Raw genomic sequence first — 16,070 nt, forward strand, 5'->3', positions numbered from 1 at the left:
GTAAATATTCACAGTGCAGGGTGGTAAATGTATGTGACTTAAATAGTAGAGCCTCCCTCTCTGGGTCATTGTCCAGTTGAATTACCCAACTTCTGTTGAGCTTCAACTGGCAGACAGGCGGCTTTACATTTTCCTGCAAAACCTTGGGAATTCATTTTGCCATTGATGATAGCAAGCTGTCCAGGCCCTGAGGCAGCAAAGCAGCCCCAATTGCCCTTCCACAATGCTGCACATAACAGTTGGGATGAGGATTTGATGTGCTCCAAAATTTTTACCACCCACAGTCATTTTCATTTTTTTGTAGCCCAAGAACATTTTGAATGTTTACACTAATCCTTTTCCAGTTACGTAGTATTGTTTTTTTAAACATTGACCCCAGTTAATATTTAACAGGAACCTGAGCTAGCAACATTTTCTCCTTGCTACAAGAGAAACACATTTCACTCGGTAAGACTCATCATTTCTAAATCTCAAACTAAACCACCATTTAAAAATATACATTTTAATATTAAAGGCATCTCTTAGCATTTTAAAAATGCACCCGGTTTGCCATGTTGTTCTAGCAAAGATAGTTTGGTAAAATTAATTTATTTCTGCAACTTAAAAGGCTTTCGCACCAAATAGTTCTAGGAACTCAGTTATAGGAACTATCCACTAGAATAGTTCCCCAAGAACTAATTTCTCCCCCGGGCCATGTTCCTGGTTGCATTCGCACCAGTAATAGGACCTCTGATGCCGCCAACAGCGGCGTCTTTAAGCGCGGCATTTACGAACGCTAAAAACCGGTGGATGGAGGATGCTGTGATCGAAGCTGTGTTTGTTGTGTTGTGGGTTTCTTGATAACTGAGATGGAATGTAAAAGCATAATTTACGCTGCTGAAAGAGCAAAAAGTGGGGCTAAGAGACGAAATCTCCTATGACAACTTTCAGTATTATCATCGAGACAGAGAAAAGAACACAACCCTGCAGACAACAGGTAAATTACGTTATCACTGTTTTCCATGTTCGTGAAGTAAATATATTTACACGGCTTTTTAAAAATGCCGGGTGCCCTATGACATGAGTTTTGCCAAATCTTCATACACTTACGTCACTGATAGTTCCTATAGTGCTGGTTTAGACCCTACTCTGAAGTAGGAGCTAATTTAGTTCTCCCAAAAGGAGTTCCTAGAACTATAATCATTTCTTAGTTCCTTTGGTGCGAACATGCCAAAATCTGGGTACTTCAGGCAATAGTTGTAGGAACTATGAAAAGTTTCTTCTGGTGTGAAAGTCCCTATATTTCCAGTATTGTGCCAAAACAATATTATAATCTACTGTAGCACAAACTTTTCACTCACTTCAAAATATCATTAAAACTGACATTTTTGTTTTCAATCAATGTTCGCAGATGGAAGACCACAGGAAACAACGGTTACCATTTTACATCATTCTCTTCATGACATTCGGGTATCTTAACCCATCATTGTCTCCTCTACCAACAGCAGCACCTCTCTTCCATAAGCCTTTTGTGCTGTTATGGAATGCTCCTATTTCCAAATGCCAACAAATGAAGATCCCTCTAGATTTATCGATGTTCCAGGTGGTCACCACACCTTCCAGAGTACGCAATCAATCCCTGACCCTGTTCTACAAAAATCGACTTGGGCTTTACCCCTATGTAGACCTCCACTCCTTGAAGGAGTATAACGGTGGCATCCCACAAAGGGGCAACCTCTCTGCTAGTTTGGAGAAAGCTAAGGAAGAGTTTACCCAATACATTCCGGACTCAACCGCTGGTCTGGCTGTCATGGATTGGGAAGAGTGGCTTCCAATGTTTGACCGGAATTGGGACGTCAAGGAGATATATAAAGAACTGTCCATCAACTACACCCTCGAACAGAACGCTTCTCTCAACCTGCAACAAGCAAGCATCGAAGCCAAGCGACAATTCCAGAAGGAAGCCAGATGTTTCATGGAGGAAACTCTGAAGATGGGACTCTACCATCGACCTTTGTACTTGTGGGGCTACTACTTGTTCCCAGACTGCTATAACTATGACTTTGAGGAGTCAAACTATACAGGTACTTGTTCAGAGAACACAAAACAGTTGAACAATGAGCTGCAGTGGCTGTGGGAGGTTAGCACTGCCCTTTACCCCTCAGCATACCTGCCGGTCTCTGTGAGTGAAAGCAAGAATGCTGCACTGTTTGTACGTCACCAGGTACAAGAAGCAATGAGAGTGGCAGCCCTGCCAAAACACCGCCACACTGCACCGGTCTACGTCTATCTACGGCCTCTCTTAAGAGACCAAAAGGAGCTTTACATGAATGAGGTAGAGTATGGAGACTACTGGTTGTTATAGTCCATGGCAGAGCATTGTATTGGCAACTATGGTATAGTCTAGGACAGGGGTGGCGAACCCTTGTCCTGGAGAGCCACAGTCCTGCAGAGTTCAGCTTCAACCCTGATAAAAACTCACCTGCCTGCAGCTTCCTAGTAACCTTTCAGACCTTGATTAGCTTGTTCAAGTGTGTTTGATTAGGGTTGAAGCAAAACTCTGCAGGACTGTGGCTCTCCAGGACCGACATTTGCCAGCCCTTGTCTAGGACAATGGTGTCAAAGCCTACTCCTGGAGGGCCAATGTCTTGCAGAGTTTAGCTCCAAATTGCTCCAACACACCTGCCTGGAAGTTTCTAGTAAGCCTGAAGACCTTGATTAGCTGGTTCAGGTGTGTATAATTGGGGTTGCAGCAAAACTCTGCAGGACAGTGACGCTCCATGGGCAGGATTGGACACCCCTTGTCTAGGCCACTTAGGTTTCTTGCAGTAATATGCTGTCTGTTTCTCTCTAGTTCGACTTGGTCAGCAGTATAGGTGAGAGTGCAGCTCTGGGGGCTTCTGGGGCTGTGCTGTGGGGGGCTAGTGCTGATTACAAAGACAAGGTAATTTCTCACCCAAAAATGGTTGTTCTATGTCAGGGGTGTACAAACTCTGTCCTGGAGGGCCACTGTCCTGCAGAATTTAGCTACAACTTGCCTCAACACACCTGCCTGGAAATTTCTAGTATGCCTAGTAAAACCTTGATTAGCTGGTTCAGGTGTGTTTAATTGGGGTTGGAGCTAAACTATGTAGGACAGTGGCCCTCCAGGAGCAGCACTGGACATCCCTGTTCTGTGTTGCTCCAAATCCATATTATTTTCTTTCTTCTGTAAAACACAAAAGATGATGTTCTGTGGAATATTCTTGCTGCTATTCCTGAGGCCGGTGCTGCTGAGCTCAAAAATGCTCTCAACAATCATGTTTGCATCTATTTGAATATGGCAAATCAAGATGCTCCATAGCAGCTTTGACACCAATGACAATTGGTAGGGGTAACAATACACAAAAATTATGGTTTGGTGCATACCTCAGTTATGCAAAATATTTCAGCAAAATATGTACTTTATTTAGAATTATTGTGCTCCTATTCTATTTTGTCTGTTTGACACACTTGTGTGCGTTGACACTCATTCAGTGAAGTCTGTGACGTTTAATGGAGACTTGCTTGCTTTAAACTCTATGCTTAAGATTGTACTTGAATTGCTTAATATAAAGAACATCTCAAAGTTTAGGACAACTCAGATTGTGTATTTTTAATTGGCGCTCACTCTGAATCATCTGCTATCACATATCAATATAAAATGGTACTGCCCCGTCCTATATCTTATTTGGAAATATATAGATATAATATGCCTTACAAAGTCGATATACTGCCAGCCCAAACGACTGGTCACAAAATCCATTATGCTTGATGTTTTTTGACGCGAAACGTGACATAAGTCATGAAGCACCATAAAACACACAAGATTTGAGAGCAACAACTCTCGATAACGATTTCAGTAGATAATTTTAGTTTTGGTCTACACATAAATCTATCGTATGGATTCGGAAGACTTAGAATATATAAGTTTTATGAACTTTTTGATAATATGTTGTCATTTCTTGAGCTTAACAGTACTTGATCCACGGTAGAGAGAAAATCTTATGTTTTTGGAACAACATGATCATGAATACATTTTTATATTTTTATATATTTCATATTTTTAATTCTTCTCATTCCTTTCAGACCTCTTGTGAAGCCTTGTCTACATACCTGTCTGACACTTTAAACCCCTACATCGCCAATGTCACCACTGCGGCCCATTTATGCAGCAAAAGTCTCTGTCAAGGAAATGGTCGTTGTGTCCGCAAAAACTACAACTCGGACGATTACCTCCACATTAGTTCAGAAAGCCACCAAATCATTAGGAAAGATGGGAAATACGTGGTCACAGGTAGCCCCTCCCCAAGTGATTTCACTTACTGGGAAAAGAAATTTACCTGTCAGTGCTATGAAGACAGGAAGTGCACAGCTATGATACCTTCTTTTTAACAGAAAATGTTCTAGAATAAACAAACAAAGTATTTGGAAAGATGAATTCATTTACACTACTTCTTGTAGGATATCAGTTGCAGCTACATTAACATTTTTAATCAATGGCTTACTTTTAGACGACAGAAACTCAAGAAGACCCGACTTTAACATGACCACTATAATGTAATGTGTGACCAAATTATGCAACAATTTAACATGATATATGATTACAGGATAGAAGTTGCAGACTTCATATAGTGGCCAAAAACAACAAGCACAACCTGTTAATTTTTACACTAATTATATTTCCAGCGCTCATAAATTTGTCTTTCTACAGTGTATTGAAATTGCCTAATGCTGTCACAAAATGTCAAACACATCACGATTTTAAACAACTTTTGATAACACACATGTTGGTGTCATTACAATAAAATGGTGAAAAGGAAAATGTACAATTCAAGAATCAGGGGCATCGTCAAGTTACTTTACATCTAAAAATCCTAAGTTGAAGCACATCTGAAATGACAAACCTGCTACTTTCTCGAACTGCCCTTTGTTTCTCCACATCATTTCTGTGACACCAGGAAAAGTTTGCCTGGGGTCTGACATGACAAGCTTCTTCTGAATGTTAACCTGTAGACCTCACATCAACATGTAAGCCATGTATTCTTCACAGCATGGAGAGACAACTGAAATTCTCCTAAGATAGTCTACTACTTCATCCCTTGGGAAGAGTTTTTCCCAAGAGGTTGCAGATTTCTGTAGCAACCACCAGGCGTCGCTGTCTCTACATTAAATACACATTGTTTGAAACTATATCTGTAGAATTCACCCTAATACTTAATATTATATAAATATGAATAGCAACTATAAACTCATATTTAGCCTATTACTATTATTTTGCCTATTAATTTTACTTATCCCTAACTGTAGATGGCAGTGTGGTTGCGTCACAGCACTACAGCTAGTCCATTCCTATTATGAATATTAATACTGATCTCTAAGTAGGCTATTTCAGTTAATCTTAATTTTTACTAAAAAGTTACTAAATTAGGCCTATTTTACAGAACACATAGGTCTCTAAAGACCAGGGGCTGTATTCACAAAACATTTTATCTTACCACTAAGAGTTCTCCTAAATGGCAGTAAAAGTTCTTAGTTAAGAGTTTTCTCTTAAAACCTATTCACAATGCTGATGAGACAAACTTTTACTAAGGAATAGAGAGAAGTCTTAAGCTAAGAGAAAGGGTGGGGTTGACCTCGTTGCTATGGTCTATGCCAACAGTGATTGGCTGATGGGGAGGAGTCTCTGTCAGCGATTTAATCATAGAAATATTGTAGAATGAGGTATCATGTTGCCATATACAAATAAAGGTTTTAAAATAAAAATGTTGTCATATTCAATTAAAATGTAGGCTAGTGTCACTAATTAAACTAGTACATGTTCAGCTAATTGTCCGCCTCTTACATGTTTGCATCTTGAGAGATTGCAGAATTCAAGTGACAAATTATGTTTTATAAAAAAAAAAAAAAGTTTTGGAGGAGCACTTTCAAACGGTCTATCTATTCAGCTTGAGTGGAGGTATATATACACAGACGAGAGCCGACTCACATAGTTACCGCGACAGTTTTCTGCATTCCTCCGCCACAGGTAATCAGGCATTATTTATTTATTTATTTATTTATTAAAGATTTATTTTTGGCGTTTTATCGTAGATTCAAATCTATATGAATATGTATTGCATTTGTGAAGAAAAGGCTCAGCACCCAAGGCTCTATCGATATTGCCTCAATGATGTACAGTGTCTTTGGGCAGATTGCTAAGGCGGATTGGCACCAACAATCATTTTAGGACTGTTTTTGATTTTGCCTTAGTGACTTAGGAGTCCTCTTGACTACTCCTAGCGTTTCACTGATTTAGGAGCTAGTTTTAGCGCTAAAATGCTTTGTGAAATACTCTTAGAGCAAAAAATTTAGGACTGACACACCCATTATTTTTAAGAGTTTCTCCTAAATTGGCAAGTTAGGAGCTACTTTTAGCCTTAAGATGTTTAATACGGCCCCAGACCATCACCAGTTATGTTTCCAATTCACCCCTCAAATCACCATCTACGTACCCAACATTGCAAATATTGAATATTCAAGAGTAAAGATTGCTTTACACAGGTTGAGCTGGTAAAAACATGCATCTGAAGGAGACTATAGACTACTTAGTAGTTACATAATCAATGTAAGTCCTTAGCATCTGTTCCAGCACCTATATATATATATATGTGTCCCTCCTTTTTCTCCATTAAATTAAACATACAACATAGGCCTACATACGTATCCATAAATACACACACATACATACTTGATACATGTAGGCCTACACACAGACGATCCCTCTCCTCGATATCGTAATTAAGGTCACATTATTTTCGATCACCCACAATGTCAATATAATATCAATAGGCCTATGTATCCACTAAACAAATTTCCCAGCGTCATATGAACTATAACCATGGTAATCGAATGGAGAGCCCCATTCCATCTAACATTTACTTACCGTGTTGATAAACTTACTCCTGAGACCCTTATCGAGGTAAATACATTTATAAATGTTTTGAAATACTTCGATAAATCGGATTTCATCGATATTTTAAGTAATTTTGAGTTTCTCTTCACCTGTTGCGTTTACCACCAGCAGGCTTGTTGACGCGCTCAAGTGATAGGCTAATGAAAACGTATTTCACAATGATTGGTTATTGATGCCTAATGAGGCAAATTTCTCTTTAAATTTCAATTTACCTGAATTCACCCTTATACTTAATATTATATAAATATGAATAGCAACTATAAACTCATATTTAGCCTAGTACTATTATTTTGCCTATTAATTTACTTATCCCTGACTCTAGATGGCAGTGTGATTGCGTCACAGCACTTACAGCCAGTCCATTCCTATTATGAACATTAATACTCTAGGTTTTTTTAGTGAATCTGAATTTTTATTTTTAATCTGAGGTTCCCAAAAGTTACTAAATTGTATCTACTCTATAAACCAGACCATCACCAGTTATGTTTCCAATTCACCCCTTAAATCTCTGAGCTATAGTAGAGACCACCGCATCTGTAATGTGTGTGCCATACAGTAAGACCAGACGTATGTTTTCAGCTGAAACTGCAATATCGACATGATCAACAAAAGAGCCTGCAGTGACCGCCTGTGACAGGCATAGTGTTCTGCCCCTGAAGGGGGGGCTGGTCTGTGCTTCTACAGGGTGACATGACGCAAATGTCCCTGGACAGACAAAAGACAGCTTTTACTATTGAGTAACCAAACAGAGACTGCAACAGTGACTCTATAAAATAAAGGAAAACATGCAGCTAAAAGGCAGGGGTGAGAAAATGCAAGTCAGCTGTTGGGGAATGTGGGCACACATTAACAAGAAAATTATAACTGACAAATATCGATTGTAATGCAATAAATGCAATTACAAAAATATCACAATATCAGTCAAATTTCTTATAATAGGCCTACTTTATTATGAAAATTTGGTGTTTCTTCCACAGAATAAAAGGTAATAGCAACTTTTCATCTCACAATTCAGACTTTTTTTCTCAGAATTGCTAGCCATAAAGGCAACTCACAATTTTGAGTTTATAACTCAATTTTTCTCAGAATTGTGAGATATATCGGAATTAATTTTAAAATGGTAAATGCAAAGTTTTATTTCACAATTCTGACTTTTTTTTTCTTCTCAGAATTGCAAGTTTATATCTCACAATTCGGACTTTATAACTCACAAATGCAAGTTTATATCTCACAATTGAGAAAAAAAACTTGTAAGTTTATAACTTACAATTCTGACATTTTTCTCAGAATTGCGAGATATAAACTTGGAATGGTGAGAAAAAAGTCAGTAATGTATTGAGAGATATAATCTCACAGATGCGAGAAAAAAGAGATTAAAAAGTAGCAATTATTATATAATTTTTTATTCCGCAGCGGAAACAAACTTTCATACTTAACTCATGCTGGTAAAAAAAATAATAAATCCATCCATTCCAACATGATCTGCCTTTGAACAAACAAAGCTTTTAAACTGACAAAATGCAATTTTAATGCATTCACATAATTGTGAATTTCACTGTCAGTAGATCTGTATGTCTTTTCTCTGATGCCTGCAAATATGTTGATGCCTCAGGTCAAAATGGGGGCTGTCATTGCTCTAACAAGGATGTGTGGTGTTTATGGCTCCCCTTTACGTCGACCTACTGACATAGATTCTGAACCCTGCCTTTGAAGCCATCTGTCAGACTCAATCTGGCTATAAACCTCCCCAAAACACATATGCGAATTCCCACAAGACTATGTAGCTATATCTTGCAAAATTAAAGGGATATTTCACCCCCCCCAATTTTTTTTTAATGTTTTTTGTCATCATTTACTCACCCTCATGTCATTTCACAAAAAACACACACAAAAAAATAATTTTACAGAAAATACTGGTCATTTCTTCAATGCATTTAGGCTACAGTATCATAAAAGTAGTTCACTTTTAAGTCTTCTGTAGTTTTTTTGTGTGAGGAAAAGACCAAAACTCATTAATCAAACTCTTCTTGGCACGCTCATGAGAGAACACTGTCCAATTTGTTAATGAATCAATCATTTGAATAAGATCTTTTTGAATCGGTTGATCCGGTTCACAAACGGTCTGAATAAGCATGTCCAAAATAGTTTAATTCTCTGAATATTAGGACGCTGACCTTATGCGCCAGAGAAACAAGCGCGCCGCCATCTTTGAACTTTATTGTCTTTGAACTTCCGTTTTAGTTCTGTATATTTCTATGGCATCGTTGTCAAATTAGCTGGTGAAGTGGATTTACTTGTTGTAGAGTTATTGAAAGTTATGAGTCATGAGCATTGTAATGTTTAAAGCAGATGTCTTAACAAATGTCAGTAGATCGGGAAGATTTTAAAACGAGCAGTTCATTCATAAATACGTAAGATCGCTATGGAAATTCAAACCGGAAGACAAAAGACTACGAGCGCAACGCTGAAAAGGGGCGGGACTGCATAAGGTCTTATTCGCTAGCGAATCTGATTATCCGGTTCTCGAGTTCAACTCAGTGATCCGGTTTGTAAAAGCGATAGTTCACCAAAAAAAAAAAAAAATAATAATTCTGTCATCAATTACTCTTCCTCAAGTTGTTTCAAACCCATAACTTTTATCTTCGAACACAAATGAACACATTAAAAGGAAATCTGAGAGATTTCTGGCCCTCCACTGAAAGTCTATTTACCCAAAACTCAGATGGTTCGAAGTGTTGAGAATGTAAAATAAATCCATGTGAATCCAGCAGTTTAATCAAAGTCTTCTGAAGAGACACAATCGCTTTATATGATGAACCGATTTAATCTAGACCTTTATGCACAAATAAACACTGATCAGCGAACGTACATAGTGCACTCAAAAATAGTAAACAGAAGATCAACCGTACCTGCTTGACGTGTGAGAACAAACTTCATTAGTTCTCGCACACCAAGCAAGCATGCTTGAGCTTCCATTTACCAAATTTGATTGGTCAGTGTTTATATGTGAATAAAAGCTCGGGATGACATGAGGGTGAGTAACTGATGACAGAATTTTCATTTTTGGGTGAACTATCCCTTCAACATCAAGGGAAAGATCTTCAATTAATATTTTTAATTTCATTATGTTCCTCGCACAAATCTATCGTATGAATAACAGAACAGTTAACGCTCCAGTCTTTTATGGTAACTTTGTGAAGCTTGAAAGCTCCAGTACCCATTGAAAAAAACAACCAGTACATAGAGAATAAATGGTATATTTATGGTAATAAATGGTAATTGTATAAATGGCTTTTGCACTCATCTTGAATGTTTGCATGTGAATTATTGTAGAAATAATATTGTAGACATACTACATCAAAGGTGACTTACCCCCAAGCACCCTCAAAGGTGTCCTTGACCTATGTGGACCAAAACATAGTAGCAAATGAAGAGACATGAAAATTCATTTCCAGAAAAAAAACCTCTCTTTCCAATTTATGGCTGTGATCAGCATTATGAGGTGGGTTTTAATGAAATAAAGTACTGATCTGTGATGGTCTGATATAATTTTTGTAACATAAATTTTACTCTGTGCTCTAACATACAAATGAATCATGACAAATGGTCAGTGTTTTGCCCTTGAGTTATGTGATTCATAATGCCTGTTAAACAAATGTCTGAGGCTTCAGTGGACTAAAACACCTCTGACTAATCACACACAAGGCGACGTTGACCTACTTTTAGAACGTTCCATTTTGGTGTTTTCAGTTCCGTTTGAAAAGTACACATTTGATTTTCTTTCTCAGATGTCTTTTTATGTCATTGTTAGTTTCTTCTCTTAATGGTTCACGCATCGAAACAACATTCAGAATATCAACTGACTGCGCAGAAGTGATTTTTCTTATCGATTAATCTTTACTTTATGGAGCCCCGCGCATGACATGCAGGAAAATATATATCGCGGCCATGTATTAAGAATTCATTCTCTCGTTTTAGTAAATCGTGGCCATGATTTGTTTCCTCGTTTTAAAGGGATAGTTCACCCAAAAATGAAAATTCTGTCATGACTTACTCACCCTGAAGTTGTTCCAAACCTGTATGAATTTCTTTCTTCTGCTGAACACAAAAGAAGATATTTTGAAGTATGTTGGTTACCAAACAGTTAACAGACCCCATTCTTCAAAATATCTTCTTTTGTGTTCAGCAGATATAAATTCAGCAGAAGAAAGAAATACATAGTTGCAAAGTTACTAATAGTTTGAATGTCCAAAGAGGACTATCGAAATAAAGTGTAACCAGCAATATTTTAATGAATAAGTTCAAATCAAAGCTCATTTAGAACAACATTAAGACATGGTAAGTCCTACAAAACATCTTGCTCATCTATATACACACACATAATTAAACTCCATCATGCATGACGAGATATTTGCTCGGGGATCAAGAATGAAATCTCATTAGCACAGGCCCAGCACGATCAGTAATTACTCAATTCACTTGTCAGCTATGGGCCTAGAAGTAATGCATCGCCATTCCTGTGCACAGATGGGCAATATCCACCATCGTCCTCCCTCCACTTTCTTCCTTTCTTTCCCTCTTTTTCAGCCTCCTGTGACTTTCTGCTGACTGGAGTGAAAAGCAGCTGTCCTTCCTCCATCCACTTCCACACAGTTCAGAGAAAGTAGAATCACAGTTTGACTTACTGTATTAAAGAGCATAGAGAGGTGATAAAATTGCATTCTATATACCACAATTTTGCGTAAATGTGCTAGAACTAATTTATAGAATATAAAAATGTTGGATATATACAATGGGATTCCCAAATCTAAGACAATTTTACATTTTTTTTTTCATTAAAATACAGTGCAGATATATGGCCCTGTTTACACTAGTGCGTTTTCATTTGAAAATGATCCTCGTCTACACTGGCGTTTCCACAGCATTTCAGAAATGATCTCCGTCTACACCACACGGCCGAAAATGCATGTCACATGAGCGTTCATGCACACTGGGCAAGTGCAAACAGTTGCCTCTTGCGCATGTAGGCAGCTGCAGTATTAGAGAAAATTAGAGTTTAACTGCACAATGGCTGCTAAAAATGACAACAAAGCCAGCAAAGATTGCAGTTCAGTCTCCATGTTATTGTTTACACGGTCGTCAAGGATACGCAGAGCGAACGTGGGCAGCCACGCCATCGTTTTCAAAAGTCTCCATTTTGGTCCGTTTATACTGAAACGCAACCCCGGCGTTTTCAAACTGAAACAGGCTCTGCAGCGTTTTCGAAAGTCTCCGTTTTCGAGGTTCGAAAACGCCGGCGTAGTGTAAACGACAGGCATAACCATAGCAAAACTTATGCGTTTTAGTATGAAAACGCACTAGTGTAAATGAAGCTTTTGTTTATATTCTTGTTTAATTTAAATTTTGGATCTCAGACTTTTGGATCCCACTACAATACTTAGGGGCTGTTTACGCGACACCGTTTCAACTAAAAATGGAAAACTTTTTATGCGTTTTGGCCATTCATTTACACAACAACGGCATTTTGGGAGCCTGAAAATACAAGTTTTTGAAAACAATACCGTTATCATCCACATGTATACAACAAAAACGCGAATTTGTGAAAACAGTGACGTCATGAACATGCGTATTATGTGTTCAGTCTATAGAGTACCTCAGGGATGGCGTGTTTTTGTAGGCTAACCAGGAAGTTAGCGGCGCACGGGTTCCCTCGATCGAAAGCCTATGCATTTTTCCTATAGACTTTTGGAAAATTGCAAAAAATAAGCTCTGTGTTTAACAAAGGGTTATGACACTTACACGTTTTGTCTATCAAGATAATCTTTACAAGTTAACATAACATAACATTTATACATTTTGAAGCCTAAATAAAGTCGTCAGATATAAAAAGCTAACAGTAGGCTATAAACGGACTACAGCACACCATGGTCGCGGATCAACGTCACCACCACCAAGCTTCCTCAAGCTTTATTTAAAAAACAACTTTATTTAAAAACATGCTCGCTGATTATGACTTGTGCTGTGTATGAATACTTATCCACTTTTTCATGAGAAATGCTGTCCAAATGTCCTGTTTGTCATGATGACATCTAAAGTCCCCGCCAAAGGAAGTAGTCCCTTTTAGCAACTTGTTAGCAACCGCTGTTTTTAAGACACAATAAAGGTTTAAAAAAATCACAAGCGGGTTATAACTGGTGTGTTTTATGTCATAGATCAAAACGTGAAAATATTTAGAGGCTTTGTTAACCATAGACAGTATTTCAGGTGATTTAGCAAAAACCCATTCAAAAAAACCCATTGACTTAGGGGTGATGGAACCGGAAGTCCTAAAATGCTAACTCGCTTCCAGGTTTTGCCTACAAAAACACGTCATCCCTAAAGTACTCTATAGGCGAGTAGTGTTTCTTTACAAAGGGACATCGGCACTTTTCCGTTTTTAGTACATTGTTGTCGTGTAAACATACCCTTAGTTTGTAAATACCTGATTTTGACAACATTTATTGTTAACAATAAAAAAAAGAAGAAAAAAAAAAAGATGAATAAAACAAATTTAATCAAGATATGGGTATAGGTTCTGTTTATATATTTATATATATATATGAATTTATTTCATTATTTAATTTATTAATTTATTTGATTAAATTTAACAATAAATTTAGTCAAAATGAGATTTATTTATTTAACATTTATTTTTAAATGTAATAAAATGAAATGTAAATAAATTAACAAATTTTAAAAAATGTAATAAAATAAAAAAAATCTATTCTATTTGCTTATTTTGAAAAAAAGGCCTATAATATTGAGTTATCAGGAGAAAATTTAAATTTTAAGTTGACCTTTTCTACCTTGCATTCTGGAAAAGAAGAGACAAGCGACAACCACATCAAAGTGACAAGACTATTATATGCAGTATTGCTTTTGATTTCTCTGGAAACCCCTCAGCACAAGCTGCCCTGCCTGTCATGCAACCGGCATGTGAAAGCATGTGAGGTCTGCTATGGAAAAAGGTGACCTTCTGGCATTCCCGAGCTTTTCATCCACTGAATTGTGCAGAGACACTTCTGATTGTATCACTTTGATGGATTTTGACAGCAGAGCAGCCATGATGTTTTTGAAGAAGATAGTTTCACATCATAAACATTGAAAAGGAACAAAAGAAAAATATCTAAAGCAAGCGAAACTATGTGCAAAATTTAGATGCATTCACCTCAGAGAGGAAGGTGGCCATGATTTTGGATAAAAGCATGTCGACGCAAACATATTTCACTTAGTAGTTTATTGGTCCCTCGAACGCTTAAAATGAATTATAACACCTCAGTGTATCTTGCGGCCCTTTTGTTTGTGACCACTGAGTCGAAGGCCAGTAATGCCCATTTGGCTTTCTCCCACATGCCATAAAACATCCACACAGGGCAGTGATTGTTTCCTTTCGACCCCGAATGCCACAGTGACGCAAACAGTTTCCTTTGTCCAAATGAAAACTCTGCAAATTTATTTGTTCTATTTAGCTAAAAGGTCCATGTCAGAATGTGTTTTGATATGCTGAGACAAAGCATAAGGTTTCAAGAATGAGGGTTTACAAAGAGACACTGTAAGAAAAGAAAGAGGAAATGGAAACTGATTCAAAATGAAGAATCACCTCACAAAAAAAAGACATTCTGTACTTACAAATGTAAAAAAAAAACAGAACTAAGCCACCTTTACCAACTTTACAGGCGAATCCTAAAGAACAGAGATGGCTGAAAAAGGATGTTTTCTCTATTTCAGAGAGAGAAGGAGGAAGGGAGACAATGCAGAGATTGTTTATATACACCCAGGAAAGCATTATGCTAGTGGATGTTGATGCATATTTACGCCTCCTCCACTCTCAGGATCTGTAACAAATACAAATGGGTCCAAACATCTGAGACAACTAGAGGAATGTGTTGGATTTTCCCCATTTTTAAAAGCACTGACAGTATTTTTTCTGGTTCGTTAAGTGCTTGTTTACGCACACGCAGAGCATTAGCATAAATGCTACATGGCTAAACGCCTCAAGAACAATGTTTTTGTCTGTGGTTGTTTTTAACTAGTGACTCAGAATGCTGATTAACATCTACTCAGGCTGCATGTTCAGTCCTGTGGGCCACTATGCTTCAGCACATTTTCTATTTAATCTGACAAAGTGAACTCTGGATTTTTCAGATAAGACCATAATACATGTTTTCTTAAATTCTGGGCTGAAAGACTTCAGTTTGCTTGACTCTTGCATTGTCAATACAAGATCTTGACCAAAAAGTGATGGAAATAAATGTTGTGCATCAATTTTAGTGGACAATGCAAGAGTCAAGCACTCTGTAAAGTCTACTCCAGCACATCCCAAAGACTTTCAATGAATTTAAGGTCTGGTGCCAATTCATGTGCGAAAATGATTCTTCATGCTCCCTCCCAACCATTCTTTCACAGTTTGAGCCTGATGAATCTTGACATGGTCATCCTGGAATATGGCCTTGATACGTCTTCCTACGTGAAGAAATTAAAAGCTACACACTCCATCAATTAGGGTTAGAAAAACTGTTCCCAAACATATAACATGCCAGAATCACTGCAATAATGATCCAATCATAGACTCTTAAGCATTTGCCTATTTAAAGGGTTAGTTCACCCAAAGATGAAAATTCTGTCATTAATTACTTCAGAACACAAATTAAGATATTTTTGATAAAATCCGATGGCTCAGTGAGACCATTGCCAGCAGGTTAATTTACTTTTTCAGTGCCCAGAAAGCTACTAAAGACATATTTAAAACAGTTCATGTGACTACAGTAGTTCAACCTTAATATTATAAAGCAATGAGAATACTTCAGAAAAACAAAATAACGACTTTATTCAACAATATAGTGATGGCCGATTTCAAAATACTGCTTCATGAAGCTTCAAAGCTTTACGAATCTTTTGTTTCGAATCAGTGGTTCGGAGCACTAAAGTCACGTGATTTCAGTAAACGAGTCTTCGTTACGTCATTAGTGTTTCGAATGGTTTTCAATGGTTCACGTGACTTTGGCAGTTTGATAAGCGCTCCGAACCACTGAACCAGTGTTTTGAAATCGCCCATCACTAGATATTGTTGAATAAAGTA

The 16,070-nt window shown here is 37.6% G+C and overlaps 1 protein-coding gene across 2 annotated transcripts; it reads left to right on the forward strand.

The window, feature by feature from the left end:
- Nucleotides 1-162: 162 nt before the first annotated feature.
- Nucleotides 163-5,763, forward strand: spam1 (sperm adhesion molecule 1). Of its 2 annotated transcripts, XM_051884936.1 has the most exons (4): nt 174-447; nt 1,391-2,314; nt 2,834-2,923; nt 4,087-5,763. In XM_051884936.1, exons 2-4 carry the CDS (start codon nt 1,391-1,393, stop codon nt 4,390-4,392), a joined length of 1,320 nt encoding a protein of 439 aa, XP_051740896.1. In that variant the 5' UTR covers nt 174-447; the 3' UTR covers nt 4,393-5,763. The 2 variants fall into 2 exon arrangements, with proteins under 2 accessions (XP_051740897.1, XP_051740896.1); XM_051884937.1 differs by lacking the exon at nt 2,834-2,923 and having other exon boundaries at nt 163-447.
- The last annotated feature ends 10,307 nt before the right edge of the window (nt 5,764-16,070 follow it).

Source organism: Ctenopharyngodon idella, chromosome 24, assembly GCF_019924925.1.
Source record: "Ctenopharyngodon idella isolate HZGC_01 chromosome 24, HZGC01, whole genome shotgun sequence".
Taxonomy (NCBI): domain Eukaryota; kingdom Metazoa; phylum Chordata; class Actinopteri; order Cypriniformes; family Xenocyprididae; genus Ctenopharyngodon; species Ctenopharyngodon idella.